Source organism: Diceros bicornis, chromosome 29, assembly GCF_020826845.1.
Source record: "Diceros bicornis minor isolate mBicDic1 chromosome 29, mDicBic1.mat.cur, whole genome shotgun sequence".
Lineage (NCBI taxonomy): Eukaryota > Metazoa > Chordata > Mammalia > Perissodactyla > Rhinocerotidae > Diceros > Diceros bicornis.
The window spans coordinates 34512816-34532406 of NC_080768.1; the positions used below are offsets into that span (position 1 = coordinate 34512816).

At 41.7% G+C, this 19591-nt stretch overlaps 1 protein-coding gene across 2 annotated transcripts; it reads left to right on the forward strand.

Annotated features, from left to right (window-relative positions):
- The first annotated feature begins 1716 nt into the window (after positions 1-1716).
- Positions 1717-18578, forward strand: PLPBP (pyridoxal phosphate binding protein). Of its 2 annotated transcripts, none has more exons than XM_058525201.1 (8): positions 1717-1836; positions 3792-3899; positions 3977-4012; positions 4506-4581; positions 13480-13614; positions 15300-15442; positions 15880-15978; positions 16939-18578. In XM_058525201.1, exons 1-8 carry the CDS (start codon positions 1738-1740, stop codon positions 17068-17070), a joined length of 828 nt encoding a protein of 275 aa, XP_058381184.1. In that variant the 5' UTR covers positions 1717-1737; the 3' UTR covers positions 17071-18578. The 2 variants fall into 2 exon arrangements, with proteins under 2 accessions (XP_058381184.1, XP_058381185.1); XM_058525202.1 differs by lacking the exon at positions 1717-1836 and adding an exon at positions 2271-2294.
- The last annotated feature ends 1013 nt before the right edge of the window (positions 18579-19591 follow it).

The window sequence follows — 19591 nt, forward strand, 5'->3', positions numbered from 1 at the left end:
TAAAATGAAGATGCACCTACTTGTCATAGGGACCTATCACCTGGATTTTACACCCCCTAGATCTATGAGGTATTCATAGTTTTAAAAATGTTTTCTAAATAGCATATCACTTTAAGTATGTCATGTTCACCCCATCCTTCCTCTACACACCCCTTCACCATGATCCGGTCACTAATCCCCTTTGTTCCTCCCACCACTGACTGCTGGCTAGCGCCTTCCAACTTTGTATCTCTACAGCAAACATCTATTATAGTCCCACCATGAAGCGCTATTCTAGTCGTTTGTTAATTTTTACCACTTTGTCAGGAGTAGAGATTATCAAGTCCAGAGACTTGAGCACAATCACTCCTGGAGACATCCTGGAGAACAAACTTGAGCCCTTTCTCCAACATAATAGCATCCCATTTCATTAAGTTGAGTTCATGTTTGAGAATCTTTTTTTTTTTTAAAGATTTTATTTATTCATTTTTTCCCCCCAAAGCCCCAGTAGATAGTTGCATGTCATAGGTTCACATCCTTCTAGTTGCTGTACGTGGGACTCGGCCTCGCGTTGGACGGAGAAGTGGTGGCTGGCGAGCCCGGGATCCGAACCCGGCCTGCCAGCATCAGAGCGCGCGCACTTAACCGCCAAGCCACGGAGCCGGCCGAGAATCTTTCAACAGTACAGCCAAAAGAGCTTTCCTTAACAAAACTAATCTCTTTGTGCTTGTTCACGGCACCTACTCTTTCACCATATGACTATTAAATCTAGCATTTTACTGTTAACCTTTGTATTGTTTGTCTGGCTGCTCATCACGTTAATGGCCTTCACATTGCCCAGAGCTGGGCAGAAGGAGACTGGAGGACTGGACTGAACGTGCACTGAGCTCACACTGGACTGTCCACAGCTGCTTGGGCTCCTTGATAAGGTAGCACTGGCCACAGGGGCCACTGCCACTTTAAATATGGAAAGCACCAACTGAGGCCTGCTGTAAATCAAAACGATGCTACGGATTGTGGACACTAAGTACGATAAAAAACAATTCAAGTATCTCATTTGAAGTTTTACATGTTGAAACCTTACTTTAGATATACTGGGTTAAATAAAATATTCATTCATTTTTTTTTTTTTACTTATGTGTCTATTAAAATTTTTAAATTACATATGTGGATCTCATCATATTTCTACCGGACAGCATTGGTCTCAAGGATGACGAAGAGGAAAGTCATCATGCCGTGTTCTTTAGAAAGAGCTTTCTTGCACATCTCTTAACGGCTCCTCACAAGAATCATCTGAGATACGCAAAGCCCTGGCTCCCGCTCCAGCAGCTTCCAGTCCTGGTCCCCGCGCACAGAAATCTCAGTTCACAGCACTCTGAAGGCCCTCACAAATTTGTGAGGCATTTTGAACCGGCAGAGAACCCCGGGAACAGGCCACGTTTTTGCGTCAGGACGGGGACCGCGGCGCGGGCGGCTCAGGCGGCAGGACGAGAGGTCTCGCAGGCGACCCCGGACCACCCAGGAGGCCGCAGCACCCTCAACCCCTCCAGACCGCCCGCGGCGGGCCGGTCAACCTCCCCAAGATGGCCGTCGCGGGTGGGCGGGGCCACCCGCGACCCCGCCCGGGCGTCGATTGGCTGAGACGACTCGGTGGTGAGCGGCGATTGGGCCACGCTCAAGCGCCGTGAGCTGGGCGGGACCGGAAGGTGGTCTCAGCCCCGGGGTGCGGGGGTCTGGGGTCGGCGGCGGTCTCCGGGGATGTGGAGAGCTGGCAGCATGTCGGCCGAGCTGGGAGTCGGCTTGGCACTGCGGGCCGTGAACGAGCGCGTGCAGCAGGCGGTGGCGCGGCGGCCGCGGGTGAGGAAGGCGACCCCGTGGGGACGGTGGGCGGCCGCTTTGAGGAGGGGGACACCTGAGTAGGAATGGGTCGTCACGGTGACGCACGGGGGTCTCCTGGAGGGGCGGGGCCCGTCCGCCTTGGCATTGGCGCGGGTGGCAGAGCGCCCAAAAGGCTAGCGAGGGGTTTCCTCCGCGACCTCGCAGTGAGTCTGTCAGGCTTTCTGGAGCTCGGAGCAGAAGGTATCCGCTACCCCGGGAGAATGACCGGTCTGCAGGCGTCGCGGCCATTGCCCATCCCGCTTCGTCGACAGCCCAGTGGACGGGAGAAGGGCCAGGCCTGTGCCCAGACGCAAGAGAAGACGTCTACTACAAGAGCACCGCAGGAGGCCAGATCGCCCAAGATCACGTGTGTGGTGGCGTCTGACAGCTAGTAGATGCTCAGTGAATGTCACTTCCACCCGTGAGCCAAGGAGAGGGTGGGTTGGCCGGGCTTGGAGGAACCAGGGCCGCACTTGCGCGTTTGGGGCAGGAGGGAGCTGACCTCCAATCCCAAGCAGTTTAAGGGGAGGTTTTTCCCTCCTTATATATATTTTGACTCCTCTTGGAAGTTCATTAGACCAAAGGTCAATATCTGCCCCCTCAGTGCAAGTTTAAGCTGAGTGGTGTGGAATGAGGCGGACCAGAACAGAGGTCACAGGCTTCTCTGATCAAACATTTATAGTGTCAGAACTCAGAATGTGGGCCTAGAGACAGAAAACCTGTATTCATAGTCTTCCCTTGGCTACTACTTAGATGTTACCTTGAACAAGGCACTTCTCTACTCTGACCCTCAGTTTCCTCCTCTGTACAGACAATGGAATGAGCTCTGAAAGCTCTAAGCTCCCTTCTGTCATTAATATTCTATGATTCTCCAAGAAAAATCTAGGGATTCCTCTAATAAACATCACTCTGGGAGGTTCTCCCAGCGTTACTCTGAGGCAGATGGGCGGCTTGTTCCACTTTTCTCTGTGGAAACCATCAATTCATCAGCATAATCCTGGGAGTTATGACATAGTCTCGTAAAAGGCAGGGAATGCTGCCCTCAGAAAGAAGAGGAAACTCTTTGCTAACTGAGCTGACTCTTCAGGCCCTTTGAGAATGCTGTGATTCTGTGAAAACTCCAGAGGGTGCTGGGGTACGTGAACACTGAGCTATGTAAGGATTGTGTGAATCTCTTCTCTTACCACCCCTGTGGATTTGGTTGCAGCAGAATGGGGGGAAGCCCTGCTCTCTATGGAACAGCCATGAGAGGGGTCAGATAGGCCCAATCCTTAGTCCAGAGGTTTTTGTGTCCCTGCCTTAGTTGTGCCACTGGTTCTTGATTCGATTGAACAACAAATTGAGTACATAGTTACCCTAAGCAGGCCGCTTTTGAGAGTGAATGGGGGCAATATTAATAATTACACCAGGACCAAAATGAATTTCCCAACTGGTTAACCTTAGAGTTTCAGAAGCTGGAAGTGGCCTTTCTTCTAGTCAGAGAGTGATGCCTTCCATTAATGAAGTGATTCCTGAACCTCCAACCTTGGTCTGCAAGAGAATCATCTGGAGAGTTTGTTAAGAAGGAGATTCTCAGACTCCAGCCCCAGAGATTCAGATTCATTAGGTCTGGAGTGGGACCCAGTTGCTGACGCGGTTGGGCAAAGACTGCATTTTAAGGGAATACTGCTTTTTCTCCCTGCCCTGCTCTCCTGAGAGATAAATGTCTTTTGGTAGATATTAACGTAGCTAACATATTAGATTTTAGATGCCGTGCATTTGAAAGACATTTGATCAACATTATTTGATACTGATCTCCCTGCAGTATTGGAAAAATGGAGCTTACAAGTGCGAAATTAAGATCTGTGCCAATCTGTTCTACAGGATCTATCTTACAGGACTTATTGGGATACTGTTCCCAACATTCACTCATCTGTCTCTTTCCGTCTCGGCAGGATTTGCCAGCCATCCAGCCCCGGCTAGTAGCAGTCAGCAAAACCAAACCTGCAGACATGGTGATTGAGGCCTACAGTCACGGCCAGCGCACTTTCGGGGAGAACTATGTAAGATTCCTTTGCCCAACTGCCTCTGGGAGAGTCGTGATTGCCAGGCTTCTGACTTGTTCTGTTTTTCCCTTTAGGTTCAGGAACTGCTAGAAAAAGCATCAAATCCTAAAGTAAGTGGATATCTGAATTCTTGAGTTGTATCTAAATCTCGGCTCTTCAGTTGAAAATTAGACCCATGTTGGTGGTTGGGTTTTAGAGCAGGAGGTTGGGCTGGCACTAGAAATGTCCACATTCACCTTGAGCCCCAAATATTTCTCAGCTCGATTTTCTTTATTAAGACTGTAGTTTTCTCCTTTGTGGCTTTTTGGATACGGTGACTTTAGGAGCTTTCTGTAATCTTGCATCCTTTTGAGATTTGAAAGTTTTAATCATTTCATCCTTAATGGGCGATATCTGAAAGATGGAGGGAGTTGATGGGAACAAGGAAGAGAAACAGACCAGAAGCCTTAGATTTTTCTGTTAGTATCCTCAGGAGCCTGGCTGAAGATGGTGATCGTGGTTTATTGTGTAGATATGAAAAGTCGGAAGAGAGTGTGCAAGGTATTTGAGCTGTCTAGGCCTCCGTAAAATCTAAGTCAAACATAGTTACCTTTTTCTCTTCAGATTCTGTCTTCGTGTCCTGAGATCAAATGGCACTTCATTGGCCACCTACAGAAACAGAATGTCAACAAATTGATGGGTAAGATAAAACTCTAAATGTGAAGACAAAATTTCTCTATCGTTGTATCACTTATACTACCTTCTGTGGAAAAGAGAACAGCTTATAGAATATTCCTAGTTCACCATTTGTGTTTTGGAGTTTCTTTGGGGAAAGAAATATTAGTTCTTAATATAAGGAGGAAACACCATACCAAGAACAGAATGAATTCACCACTGACTGGATTATATATATACTTGGAAACCTACCCTACCTTGTGTTAGGTATTATTTCGTGGTCTTTCAAATAAATTGCATCCCATAAAATTTTTCGGCTAGCAAAGGAGATGTTTTTGTCCTTTTCCCTTTAAGTAAAAGACTACAATAAATAAAACACAATAAAATAAATATAATATATAATAATAAAATACAATATACAGTGAAATAAGTAAAGTACAGTAAAGTAAAATTAAGAATTAACTTTATTATAATAATAATTAAAAAATAAATAAAACAGATTTAACTGCATGACAACAATGTGTGGAGATCTTCTTGAGTAACTGAATACTTAATTCTCTCAAGGTGTCAAAATTAAAATAGCCTGTATTTTTTTTTAAACAGCTTTGCTGAAGTATAACTGACTTACAGTAACTTGCACATATTTAAAGTGTACAGTTTGCTAAGTTTTGACATATGGTTGCACCTGTGAAACCATCACAACAGTTAAAATGGCGAACACATCCATCACCCCCAAAAGCTTCCTCCTGCCCCTTTGTAGCCCCTCCCTCCCACTCTGCCCCACTTCCCCTCCTCCAGCACTGCTTACCTGCTCTCTGTCACTACAGCGGGCTTTACTTTTTTTTTTTTTTTTTTTACGTTTTCCCCCAAAGCCCCAGTAGATAGTTGTATGTCATAGCTGCACATCCTTCTAGTTGCTGTATGTGGGACGCGGCCTCAGCATGGCCGGAGAAGCAGTGCGTCTGTGCGCAGCCGGGAACCGAACCCGGGCCGCCAGCAGCGGAGTGCGTGCACTTAACCGCCAAGCCACGGGGCCGGCCCATACATTTTTAAGAGTTTTATATAAATGGAATCACAAAGTATGTGTTTTGGTGTATCTGACTTCTTTCACTCAGTGTAATTATTTTGAGGTTCAGCGTGTTGAGATGTGTATCAGTGGTTTACTCCTTTTTATTTGTTTATCCATTCACCTGCTGATGGACATTTGAGTTGCATCTAATTTTTGGCTATTACAAATAAAATTGTTATAAGTCTTTGTATGGACTTTTCCTTTTCTCTTGGAATAAATCTCTAGGAGTAGAATGGCTGAATCACATAATAAATATATGTTTAAGTTTTTTTTAAATTCTGGTAAAATACATATACCATAAAATTTATCATCTTAGCCATTTTTAAATATTCAGTTCACTGGCATTAAGTACACTCACATTGTTTGCAACCATCACTACTGTCCATCTCTAGAACTCTTTTTATCTTGCAGAACTGAAGCTCTGTACCCATTATGTATGTTTAACTTTTTAAGAAACTGCCAAACTAGCCTCCAAAGTGGTCGTGCCATTTTACATTCTCACCAGCAGTGTTCATGTTCCTCCACATCCTTGTCAACACTTAATATGGTCAGTCTTTTAATTTTAGCCATTCTAATAGGTATGCGGTGGTGTCCTTGCATTTCCCTAATGACTAGTGATATTGAACATCTTTTTGGAAGTTTGCACCTGTTTATCTTTGGTGAAGTGTCTATTAAAGTCTTTTACCTGTTTTCTAATTGGATTTTCTTACTTTTAAGGCAAAAGAGTTCTTTATATATTCTGGATATGAGTCCTTTATCAGATATATGCTTTACAAATATTTTCTCCCAGTCTATTGCTTGTCTTTTCATTCTCCTAACAGTGTCTTTTGAAGAGCAGAAGTTTCTAACTTGATGAAGTCCAGTTTATTAATTTACATTTTCATAGAGTGTGCTTTTGGTGGTGTGTCTAAGAAATCTTTCCCTATCTTAAAGTCACAAAGATTTTCTCCTATGTTTTCTTCTAGCAGTTTTATAGTTTTCAGTTTTATATTAAGCTTCACGATTCATTTTGAGTTAATTTTTGCAGATGGTACAAGGTATGGATCCAAGTTCATTTTTTTGCATATGAGTATCCAGTTGTTCCAACACTATTTGTTGGAAAGGCTGTCCTTTTTCCGTTGCATTCCTTTGCACCTTTGTCAAAAATCAGATATCCATGGGTTTTTTTCTGTACTGTCTACTCTGTTCCATTGATCTATTTTTCTGCCTTTACACTGATAGCATGCTGTTTTGGTTTACTGGAGCTTTATAATAATGCTTGAAATTGAGTACTGTTAGCTCCCAACTTTGTTCTTCTTTTTTTTTTTTTATATAATTTTATTTTATTTATTTTTTTTCCCCCAAAGCCCCAGTAGATAGTGGTATGTCATAGCTGCACATCCTTTTAGTTGCTGTATGTGGGACACGGCCTCAGCATGGCCGGAGAAGCGGTGCGTCAGTGTGCACCGAGGATCCGAACCCAGGCCACCAGCAGCAGAGTGCACGCACTTAACCACTAAGCCACGGGGCCAGCCCTGTTCTTCTTTTTCAAAGTGATTTTGGCTATTCTAGAACCTCTGCATTTCCATGTAAACCAACCTGTCAATTTCTACCAAAAATAAAATCAAAATTCCTGCCAGCTTTTTTATTGGGTTTGTATTGAATCTATAGATCCATTTGGGGAACATTTAGACATACTAAAAATATTGAATCTCCCAACACATTAACAAGATATAGCTCAGAATTTATTTAGGTCTTCTTTAATTTCTCTCAGTAATATTTTATAGTTTTCATTGTAGAGGTTTTCCTTATCTTTTGACAGATTTATCTCTAAGTTTTTCATAATTTTGATGCCATTTATTGATGCTATTACTTCAATTTCTGATTGTTGCTAATATATAGAAATACAGTTGATCTTTGTGTATTCATCTTGTATCCTGCGACCTTGCTAAACTAGCTTATTCTAGTAGCTTTTGTTTCTAGATTCCATAGAATTTTCTACATAGACGGTTAGGTCATCTATGAATAAAGACAATTTACTTCTTCCTTTCTAATCTGGATGCTTTTATTTCTTTTTCTTGCCTTATTATATTAGCAAAGACCTCCAATACAATATTGAATAGGAGTGCTGAGAGTGAACATGTAGGTTTTTCATAGATGTCTTTTATCAGAAGAAGGAATTGCCCTTCTAATCCTAGTTTGCTAAGAGGTTTTATCAGGAATAGATGTTGGATTTTGTCAAATGCTTTTACTGAGTTTACTGAAATGATCATATGGTTTTTCTTTTTTAGTTTGTTAACATGTTGAATTATAGTGATTGATTTTCAAATGTTAAACCAACTCTGCATTCCTGGGGATAAACCCACTTGGTCATGAAGTTATTATCCTTTTAATATAATGTTGCATTTGATTTGTTAAATTTTGCTTAGAATTTTTGCATCTATATTCACAAAGGACATTGGTCTGTAGTTTTTTTGTAATATCTTTTTGGCAGGTTGGTATCAGGGTAATGCTGGCCTTATAGAATGAATTGGCAAGTATTCCCTCCTCTTCAATCTTTTGGAAGAATTTGTGTGGAATTGGTATTATCTCTGCCTTGACTGTTTAGTAGAATTCACCAGTGAAGCCTGGAGTTTTCTTTATGGGAAGGTTTTTAACCATAGTGTCAATTTCATTGATAGTCATAGGGCTGTTCACATAATCTGTTTCTTCTTGGGTGAGCTTTGTTACTTTGTTGTGTCTTTCAAAGAGTTGGTCCATTTCATCTAAGTTAATCAATTTATGAGTATAAGATTGTTCATAATATTTCTTTATTATCCTTTTAATATCTGTAGAATCTGTAGTGATGTCAGCTCATTCCTGATATTGGTAATTTGTGTCTTCTCTTTTTTTTCCTAATCCATCTGGCTAGAGGTTTATGAATTTTATCAGTCTTCTCAAAGAACGGCCTTTAGTTTCTTTTATTTTTTCTATTGTTTTATTATTATATGTTATTATATATATAAACAAAAATAATAATGTTTTGTGGGATTCATAACACATGAAAGTAAAATGTGTGACAACAACAGCATAAAGGATGGAAAGGGGAAAACAGAAGTACACTATTATAAAATTCTTAAACTATGTGTGAAGTGCTATAACACCACTTAAAGGTAGACTGTGATAAGTTAAACTCTAAAGCACCAATAAAATAACACAATAGTTAGAGCTAATAAGTCAGCAAAGGAGATTAAATGGAGTCATAAAAAATATGTAGAATGGTATCTTATTGTGGTTTTCATTTGCATTTCCCTAATGACTAATAAAGTTGAACATCTTTTCATGTGCTTATTGGCCACTAGTATATCTTCTTTGGAGAAATATCTATTCAAATCCTTTGTGCATTTCTTAATTGGGTTATTTGTGTTTTTATTATTGAGTTGTAAAAGTGCTCTATATATTCTGGGTAGCAGTCCTTTATCATATATATGATTTGCAAATATTTCCTCCCATTCCATGGATTGTCTTTTCACGTTCTTGATGGTATCATTTGTAGTACATAAGTTTTTCATTTTAATATACTCCAATTTTTCTGTTTTTTGTGGCTTGTGCTTTTAGTGTCATAGCTAAGAAATCTAAGGTCATGAAGATTTTCTTCTAAGCGTTTTATAGTGTTAGCTCTCACATTTGGGTTTGTTTGAGTTAATTTTTAGGTATAGTCTAAGGAAGAGGTCCAACTTCATTCTTTCCCATTGAATTTTTTTGCTCCTTCACCTTTATTTTTGAGAGAAATTTTTGCTGACTGTAGAATTCTAGGTTGACAGTATTTTCTTTGAGTATTTAAATCATAAACATCTTTTTTTTTTTTTAATTTTATTTATTTATTTTTTTTCCCCAAAGCCCCAGTAGATAGTTGTATGTCATAGCTGCACATCCTTCTAGTTGCTGTATATGGGACACGGCCTCAGCATGGCTGGAGAAGCGGTGCCTGGGTGCGTGCCCAGGATCTGAACCCGGGCCGCCAGCAGCGGAGCGCGCGCACTTAACCGCTAAGCCACAGGGCCGGCCCTTCTTTGAGTATTTTAAAGATGACATTTTAAAATCTTTCTGTCTTTTAAAGACCTTCTCACTTGCATTGTTTCCAATAAGAGATATGATGTCATTGTTATCTTTTTTCTTCAGTATGTAACACGGTTTTTTTCCTCTGGCTACTTTTAAGATTTTCTCATTATCACTGGTTTTGAGCAGTTTGATTATGATGTGCCTTGGTGTAATTTTCTTCACGTTTCTTGTGTTTGGGGCTCGTTGAGCTTCTTGGATCTGTGGGTTTATAGTTTTCATCAAGTTTAGAAATTTCTGAACCATTGTTCCTTCGCATATATTTTCTGCCTCCCCCCTTCTCTTCTCCTCTGGGGACTCCAATTACCTATTAGGCTAATTGACGTGATCCCGCGGCTCACTGATGCTCTGTTGATTTTTATGATTTTTTTTCTTCTCTATGTTTCATTTTGGATAATCTCTTCAAGGTAACTAATCTTTTCTTTGGCATTGTCTAATTTACCGTTAATCCCATCAGTGAATTTTTCATCTCATACATTGTAGTTTTCATGCTAGAAGTTCAGTTTGGGTCTTTTTTATATTTTCCATGTCTCTATTTTTTTTAACATATGGAACACAGTTAATGATAACTGTTCTAATGTTCTGTCTACTGATTCTGTCATCTTTGTTGGTCTGGAGCAGCTTCGATTGATTAATTTAACTCATTATGTATCATATTTTCCTACTTTTTTAAACGCCTGGTAATTTTTGTTTGGACAGCCAAACATTGTGAATTTTATCTTGCTGGGTGCTGGCCATTTTTGTATTCCTGTAAGTATTCTTGAGTTTTGTTCTGGAATACAGTTAAATTACTTGGGAACAGTTTGATCCTTCTAGTTCTTGCTTTTAAGATTAGCTGATGTGACGAGCAGAGCTCACTAGAGGGTTAATTCCCCACTACAGAGGCAAGACCCTTCTGTGGACTCTACCCAGTGCGCCATGAATCTTGAGTGTTCCAGCCTGACTGGGGGGGATAGGCACTATTCCATGCCCTGTGTGAGCATCAGGCACTGTCTCTTCTCGTCCTTTCAAATAGTGCTTTCCCTGGCCTTGGTAATTCCTCACATGCACACACTGATCAGTACCCAGCTGAATACTGGAGGGGAGCTCTTTACAGATCACCAGTGTTCTCTGTGTGTAGCACTGTCTTCTCTCACATTCTGTCCTGTGAACTCCAGCTGCCTTAGTCTTTCCAGACTCTCAGCTCATCTGCTCAACTTGGAGTCCACCACATTGTCCCTGTGTTCCCCTTCCCTGTGCCACATTCTAGAAACTCCAGGCCGTAACCTGGGGCAGTCGTAGGGCTAACTTCATTTGTTTCTCATCCTCTGGGCTCACTGTCTTTCACTGCTTGATATCCAGTTCTTGTAAACCATTGTTTCATGTGTCTTTCATATATTTTGTCCATTTGGTTGTTCAAGTCGACCGTAAATCTGGTCCCTGTACTCCCATCTAGTCTGGAAGCAGAAGTCTAGTATATTGTTTTTAAAAGACATTTCGTATTGGATGTGGGAGAAGTAGGGAGCCTATTTATACTTAATAAATGGCAGCAGGACAATCATCTTTTTATTTGAGAAATAATTAAATTAGATTCCCTTCGTTACAGTGCAAATTCCAGCTAGATTAAAGAATCTTAACTTGAAAATCAAAACTATAAAAGTATTAGAAGAAAATATAGGAAAATATTTTTATTTTCTCAAGCTAGGAAAAGGCCAAAGTAAAACATACAGTCTAGAAACCGTAAAAGAAACAACTAGTATATTTGATTACACAAAAATTAAAGCTTTCTGTATGTCAAAGCTAAAGGGAAGCACACACAAGTAGAAACATAATAGTTTTTAGAAGGGGAAGAAGTTAATGTCCTGAATACATAAAGAGCTGTAATTTTTTTTAATCTATAAGAAAAAGTAGGCAAAAACTAAGAACAGGCAATTTACAGGGACAAAAATACAAAAGGCCAATAGTCAAATGAGAAATACTCAACCTTAGTAAGAGAAATGCAAAATAAAATAATAAATTCTCCTTTTCACCAATCAGGTTTGTAAAAAATGATGAAGACTACTAATATCCAGTGTTTTGAGAGCGTGAATAAATGAGCACTCCCACGTTTTGCCAGGAAGATTCTAAAATAATCAGGTTTTTTGGATTGGTAATAGTTAACACAATTTAAATTGTACTTCCTCCTTGACTAGTAATTTCAGTTCTAGGACTATGTATTCTATGGCAATACTAGTATTATATATGCACAAAGATCTATGTTTAAGCTTTGTTTTTGTAGTAAAAAACAAGAAACAATCTAATGTCCATTAACAAGAGGAATAGTTAAGTAATTTGTGATCATCTGTTCTGTGGAATGCTGCAGCTGTTAAAAAGCACCAGCAGATCTTTGGTACTGATGTGGAAAACCTCCCCTATACATTGCTAACTGGAAGCAAGCAGCCCATAGAACATTTAGTGTGATCCAATTTATGTGTTATTAGAAAAACAGAAGGATAACAAATTATACATTTGGGGTGTGTATGTTTGATTGGATGGAGATACACTAAAATCAGTCTGGAAAAATCCTCATCCCAAAGGTAATAATGGTAGCCTCTAGGGTGAGAGGCTTTGACTTTTTACTGCATATATTTCTATATTGCTTACATCAAGCATGTATACTTTTTGTCATTTTTTAAAATATGTTTTTTTAAACAAAGTAGCCTGAGCTCAAATTCAGTATTAAGAATGGAGTCAGTTTGCCCAACTAGCTGTGCTAGTTCAAAGCACAGCTCTAATATTTGTTAATTTTGTAAACTAGAATAAACTTTATCCTTTCTGTTTTTTTTTTTTTTTAAAGATTTTATTTATTTATTTTTCCCCCAAAGCCCCAGTAGATAGTTGTCTGTCATAGCTGCACATCCTTCTAGTTGCTGTATGTGGGACGCGGCCTCAGCATGGCCGGAGAAGCGGTGCGTCGGGTGCGCGCCCGGGGTTCCGAACCCTGGCCACCAGCAGTGGAACGCGCACACTTAACCGCTAAGCCATGGGGCCGGCCCAACTTTATCCTTTCTAAGCCTCAGTTTCCCCATCTATAAAATGGAGATAATAGTGCTTTGTGAACTGTGGTGAAGATTAAAAAGAAGTAATGCATATAAAGTGATCAGCACATTGCCTGGAGGACTCCAGTGAAAGTAAACTGCTGATGTTGCTTCTATTTGTTGTTGTTATTTATGTAAAGCAAGACAAATACTTCATTTCACGTGCATCTTTGGAAAAGAGGATGGTTTTGATGACCTCAGTGTCTCACTCAGCTTCCGTGTTCGGGTCATTCTGATGTTCTTGTTGAATAAGGCACCCCCATCCCAGAAGGTTTAAGAACATGGCAACATCAGGCCAGGGAGCACTTTGGCTTCTGCTGATTATCCAATCTTTATTGTCATCTTGACCTGTTTCTCTCCGTTTGAACTGAGCCTCAATCAGATCAAGCCTGTTTTAAGGAATCTCTGCAGTTATCAGCTTCTTGAAGTGGGCGGGTCCATACGCTGCCTGACTGTGCTGTGTCAGCCTTTCCCTCTCCTTATTCGTCTTCGCTGATTAGACAGTGAAGATGAATCTGACGTTCAATGATGTCTGATTCGAAAATGCTCTGACATTCAAACTTATATGTAGTAAAACTGTCACATAAGTCTTAGCAGAACTGAAAGGTAACTGCCTTTTTCTTTTCCTGGGAAATTGTTTTTCCATCTACCAAGAAAAGATTTGTATGTTGTGTGCTCGGTAGGATGAGTGAAGAATTACCTTGCCTCTTTCTCATTACAGCTGTCCCCAATCTCTCCATGCTGGAAACAGTGGATTCTGTGAAGCTGGCAGACAAACTGAACAGTTCGTGGCAGAAAAAAGGTTCTCCTGAGAGGTTAAAGGTTATGGTCCAGATTAACACCAGTGGAGAGGAGAGTAAGTGACCAGACCTGCATTGTAGCTTTTTCTTCCCTAAGGATTGCTGAGGCTTGGGCAGACTGGCTAGCCTGAGTCTCTGAGGGCTAGGGTTATAGAAGGAAATCACAGGCCTTTAAGAAAGCTGTTTCATGGAGGATCTAGATTGCACAGTGACATCCAAGCCAGTCTACATGGTATTCTTTAATACATCATGATTTGTTATTTCTTAATTTTTGAGGAGGCAGACAGGGGAATCCAGAAGGGGATTGTGGCTCTGATCTCCTGGAAATTCCCAGAAGTCACCATCACTCCTGAAAGAGATTGCAGAGTTACATGTATAATATTTCTCAGGTCTTAAAAAAATTATTTAGTGTTAATTGGGAAAGAATAGAAGAAAAATCACTGTGGGCGCCAGTCAGTGAATAGCTTTACAGGGCTTGGGTTAACAGTGTAACACAGTGAACAGAGCATGGGCTTCAAAGTCAGACAGACCTTGGGTTTGTGCTCCGCCACTTTCCAGCTGTGTAACCTTGGGTAAGTCACTTAACCTCTCTGGACCTCAGTTTCCTTGTCTGGCAGTGATATCATCATAGTACCTACTTCAGAGGGTGTTGTGTGGATTGATGTGGGAATGCGGGTAAAGGTAGAACCCTGCACATCTTACCTGTTAGCTGTTGAGGTGTTTACAGATCACTCGTTTGCTTACAACCATCAGAGCCCCAGTATTCACCAAATCTTAGCATGAAGGAACACAGTAAAGGCCCTGGAGTCAGGCCACCTAGGTTCAAATCCCAGTTCCGCCGCTCCTACTTGTGTGACCTGGGAAAATGTACTTAGCCTGCCTGTGCCTCAGTTGCCTCATCTTTAGAATGGAGATAATAAGAGTACTTACTTCCTAGAGTTATTGTGTTAAATAGAAGCTCTGAGGACTTGGCATATGTGCCTGGCACATAAATGTTTAGTAAATTTTAACAATTATCATTATATACACATACACCTAGATTATAACTACACTACATTATCAATATAGGTAAATCTGAAATCGACTCCAGATCAAGTCTTTATTATGTCATTTCTTGATAATTAGCTATCACCTGCCCTAATTAATGATTGAAGTGAATGTTCTTGGCATCTCCATTTGATAATTGAGGGAAAGACAGTAGCAATAATCCTTGTAACTGCATGTCAAATAATCATTTGCTGCAGATTCCTCCTCTAGTTAATTAGCAAGTTCAGTTAAATTTTGTAAATACATAGTCAAAACTGTGTAATATGTACTTTATTTTAAATTGTTTATAATTCTAATAAATTAATAAAACCATAGAAATACCAGATTTGGAAAAGGAATTCTCAGGTTAATCCAGCCTTTTGGATTTGGTGAATCTTCTTGGTGTCCCAAGAAAAGCGCTCTCTTTTCTTTTCCCTCTACTCTAGCTGTTCTCAGCTCAGATATTGAAATAGAGTAAAGAGAATCCAATTTATACGTCTTTCCTTGAGAAAGTCAGAACCTGCCCAGAAGGGGAGCAACATAGACAAAGACTTCAGATGTAAAGTTACTCTTTACGTCTTGGAGATAAGTTCTTTCAAGAAGTCCTCTTGTCTGAGAGTCATCTCCTCTATTATAAGGAAGCGATGAAAATGGAGCCTTCCTCTGGCTACTTAAAGCATTTTGGTGTAAGTGTGTTCTGTTTCTGTTTGTGAAGGTAAACATGGCCTCCTGCCCTCAGAGACAGTAGCCATGGTGGAACACATCAACACCAAGTGCCCCAGCCTGGAATTCGTGGGGCTGATGACCATAGGAAGCTTTGGGCATGATCTTAGTCAAGGACCAAATCCGGACTTCCAGGTATGGGGGCCTGGGCTGGGGGATTGTTCACGTGCTGAAGAAGCGTCTCAGTGAAATGCTGTCGCAGGGCTGGCTGCTGTGGTCAACTTCAGAGACATTCCAGACCTTGCCTGGCAGATATTGTAACCCTCCCCTGAACTCTCCTCCTGAGGAAAGAACAGGTTCCCAAAACCCACAGACCTGTCTCACCTCAATGTGAACCTGGCAAAAACAGTCTTTAGAGGAGATGAGCTCTTTCTTCCTCTCCAGTGACTGCTCGTTTTCTTGAAAGTAGGACAGTTTGCTAAAAACCCTTTTGGTAACTTCTGGCAATTTTGACAAACCTTGAAACCATGAGGAATAAATAATCTTTGTCAGAGATCTTCATATTCAGCCACTTTCAGGCATCCTTAGAGAAGGCAGGAATAAAATAGGTGTCATACTTGTCTTCCTGTCAGGTGTTATTGTCCCTCCGGGAGGAGCTGTGTAAAAGGCTGAGTATCCCTGCTGACCAGGTTGAGCTGAGCATGGGCATGTCCATGGACTTCCAGCATGCAGTAAGTGTCCTTCCAGTGCCCTTTTCTGCCTTGTGGCCAGAGTCCAAAAGGCCACAGCAAGAATCAGTTTTGGAGAAACCTTTGAAATGCCTCGTTGTAGCAATAGGGCACCCACTAGCAGTGGTTCTCAACTGTTCTACTGTCCCCCGCCACCTTCTTTTTTGAAATGAAATGTGTAGAAATTATAGCCTGACACATAATTTTTTAAAACTCAATATAATTCTCTAAACGGAATATAGAGGAAAGTAAGAAATTAAACAATATTTTTTAAAGGCATTTCGCTATGTAAATGCTTGGGCATGGATATATGACAGTAAGTCATACGGAAGTAGGCTGAAGTTTAATCTTACGTGTAGATTCACTATGAATGCGACAGCTATAAATATCTCCCAATAGGTGTGCTGTATTGGCAACTCAAATACATGATTTTCTGGAACAGTAAATAACTTGATAACGTTCCAAAAATCAAAGTATAAACTTCCCTCTGTGTATACAGTAGTTACATTCCTGGAAAATTGTTTATATTAAAACAGTGCAAAAATACTTTGTGTTTATAAGTAAAATGGAATTAGAGCCTGTGCCCAGACAATTATAAGGAGGTTTCTTCGTGTACCTGACTATGGAACTTGAGAAAGGTCTGTGGGCTGAAGACACCTCTTCATCGTGCCCCTGTGTCCCACACACTGGAGACGTCCGACATCCCTGGCCCCACCCAACCAAATGCCAGTCATATTCCCCAATCACTGTGAAAGCCAAAGAAGTCCTTACTTATTTCTTAAACACCCCCTCAGAGGTGGCATTGCCCCCAAGGAGAACCACTGCCCCATTGTCCTCTTCAGCTGCATTATCATTGTTTTCATAGAAACCCTTGGAGAGCCAGAATGAGAGGCACAGCTTCAACATTTGCTGCATTTCATTATTTTAAACTCAGTCCTCAGTACTTTCTCTTCTTTCCCACAGATTGAAGTAGGGTCTACGAATGTCCGAATAGGAAGCACCATTTTTGGCGAGCGAGATTACTCAAAGAAGCCTGCCTTAGACAAGTCCTCAGCAGACCTGAAGGCCCCAGTGGAGGTGGCACAGGCACATTGAGCCAGGGAACAACCAGCAGTGGCTGAGAGCCAGGGGCCCCTGTCCAGAAGACTAACTATGCACTCACCTGGATTTTCATTTAATATTCCCTATGTCACAGCACAGCCATGCTGTCCTTGTGACCTGCAGAGACGAGTGCTGACGATTCTGTGTGGTGATGGAAATCGTCTGTATTTAGTGTCTGACATAGGAAGCTCCCTTCAAGCAGTGGCTTTGGATTAAATTTGAGAAATCCAGTCATTTCTGCAGGACAGATACCAAATCAATAGCCAGGAATTGAGTTCAGTATTGAATCCTGCCCAAGAGCACCAACCAACCCGTGAATGCATTTTCCAGGTTAAAATTTGATCACTGATGCCTATAATCACCGAAGTCAGAGGGATTCCCATTTGTCATCCACTATAACAGAAAATTCCCTCTGGTTACCAGCTTCCTACAAATCCTGCTGAGTAATTGTCTTTGCTGCTCTGGAGCAAGGGGATTTCTGCCCCAATTTCCACCCCACCCAGTAGATATTTGTCTCTGCTCTGGAATGGCAGTACAGGTACCTTCAGGGAATGGCTCAAGTAATGCTCCAAACGCAAATTGTTGCTCATGAGAGTTTGTGTCATTGGTCACCCCGTGGTGACCAATGAAATTTACAGAGGTCCCATAAACAGCACTGGGGTCTTTCTCTCATCCTCCTGAAGAGACAGGACTTGGAGCTTTTTTCTCTGGCCCTGCAGTGATGAGGATTTAATGATATGATGTCTCCTCCACTATAATCCTCTTTATGGTGATTTCTTATCAAAGACCAATGAGTCTGGTGGCTCCCCAGAAATGAGATTCCTCCAAAGCTGGTTCAGACGCACAGTTGCAACAAGGCCTAGTTTTGAGTTCCTGTCCCTGAGGAGCACTTTCCAGGCACATTACAGCCTCTTCTCCCCACTAGAGTTATAAGTCAGAATTCTGCAACTCTTCTTTTTTTTTTTTTTTTTTTTGTGAGGAGATGAGCCCTGTGCTAACATCTGCCAATCTTCCTCTTTTTTTGCTGAGGAAGACTGGCCCTGGGCTAACATCCGTGCCCATCTTCTTCCACTTTATATGGGACGCTGCCATAGCATGGCTTGTCAAGCAGTGCGTCGGTGCGCGCCCGGGATCCAAACCGGTGAACCCTGGGCCACCAAAGCGGAGCGCGAGCACTTAACCACTTGCACCACCAGGCCAGCCCCTGCAACTCTTCTTGATTGTTAATAAAGTAGCAAGATCTTCAAAAACCGGAAAGCACAATTCTCAGATAGTCATGACAGACGACTTCAGTCTGGGTAGTTTATTTTCTAGAGAGTTTTTTCTCTTATTTATTCAAGCCCCAGTCTGTAACTTTATGAAATAACTTTCAGAACATGATGCTGCTGCCGAATGTAATTTTGTAAAACTTAAACCGTTATGATTCCTGTACTGTTTGAATCAAAGCTATAGTGTGATATTTCAAAGTCTATTAAATAAAGATGTGAGTTTGAATTATACCATCTATGCCAATTACAAAGCAATTAAAAGATTTATTTTTTACGATCTGGCGTAGTGAGTGAGTATAACAGGAGGCGGGCATTGGAAGCGACAGGAAGCAGCAATGCCTGGCACTGGCCTAGTACCAGCTGGCTTTGGAGAAGGGCTTCCCTTGGGTTACAGATGCAGCTAAAGCCACGCCGGGGATGAGAGAGATTCTGGACTTCGAAGGGCAAGAAAATGATATGTTGGCATTTCAGGAATTACGAAGAAAGGTGACCTCTTGCTGCAAGAAACTCTTTGAAGTTGCCTCTAGATGGCGACGTTGGCTAACCTGAGGGGCCAGCACTGGGGCTCCCGTCCCCAAGTTACCCTGGAAGGGACTCTCACCCTTAGTCTCACTCCCTCTTTATAGGGCAGAAACAGGCCAGAGAGGACACCATGTTCCCAAGTGATGTGGCTGACTCTTGCAGAGCCACTAGATTCTTTAGATACCTCATTTCTTTGCTAACTCAGCTGAGAGTTCTGAGGGTGCCTGGGGACCCCTTTGGGAGAAGTCAAGTGGTCTGAGCGATAAAGAGCTCTCTGGCTTGTTCTTAGAGATGGAGAACAACGAAGGAGGAGGCAAGCCAGGGGAGGGCAAGTCAAACCCAGAAAAGGAAAGGATACCAAAGTATATCTGTCCAGTGTACCCACAACAGGCCAGGACCTCTTGCGGAGAGAAAATTGAGCAAAGTTGTGACGTTGTCTTCTGTTACACGTGACAGGCAGCAGGTTTGCACACTCCCAGATTTTCATCAAAGCGGTGACAGCATCCACGGCAAGTTTGCTGAGTGACGGCAGCATGCTGTCCTGGGTCAGACCCACCTCTGCGGCCTAGCTGTCTCTCTGATGGTGCTGTCAATGGCCTGGGCCTTTGTCTGCCAGAAGGTTTGGATGCTCCAAGGCTCCCAATAATCCTTCAAGGCTTTGTCCTCAGGAAGTTCCTCATAGATTCCGACTACTGTGTCTCTTAACAAAGAGACCTCTTAATACT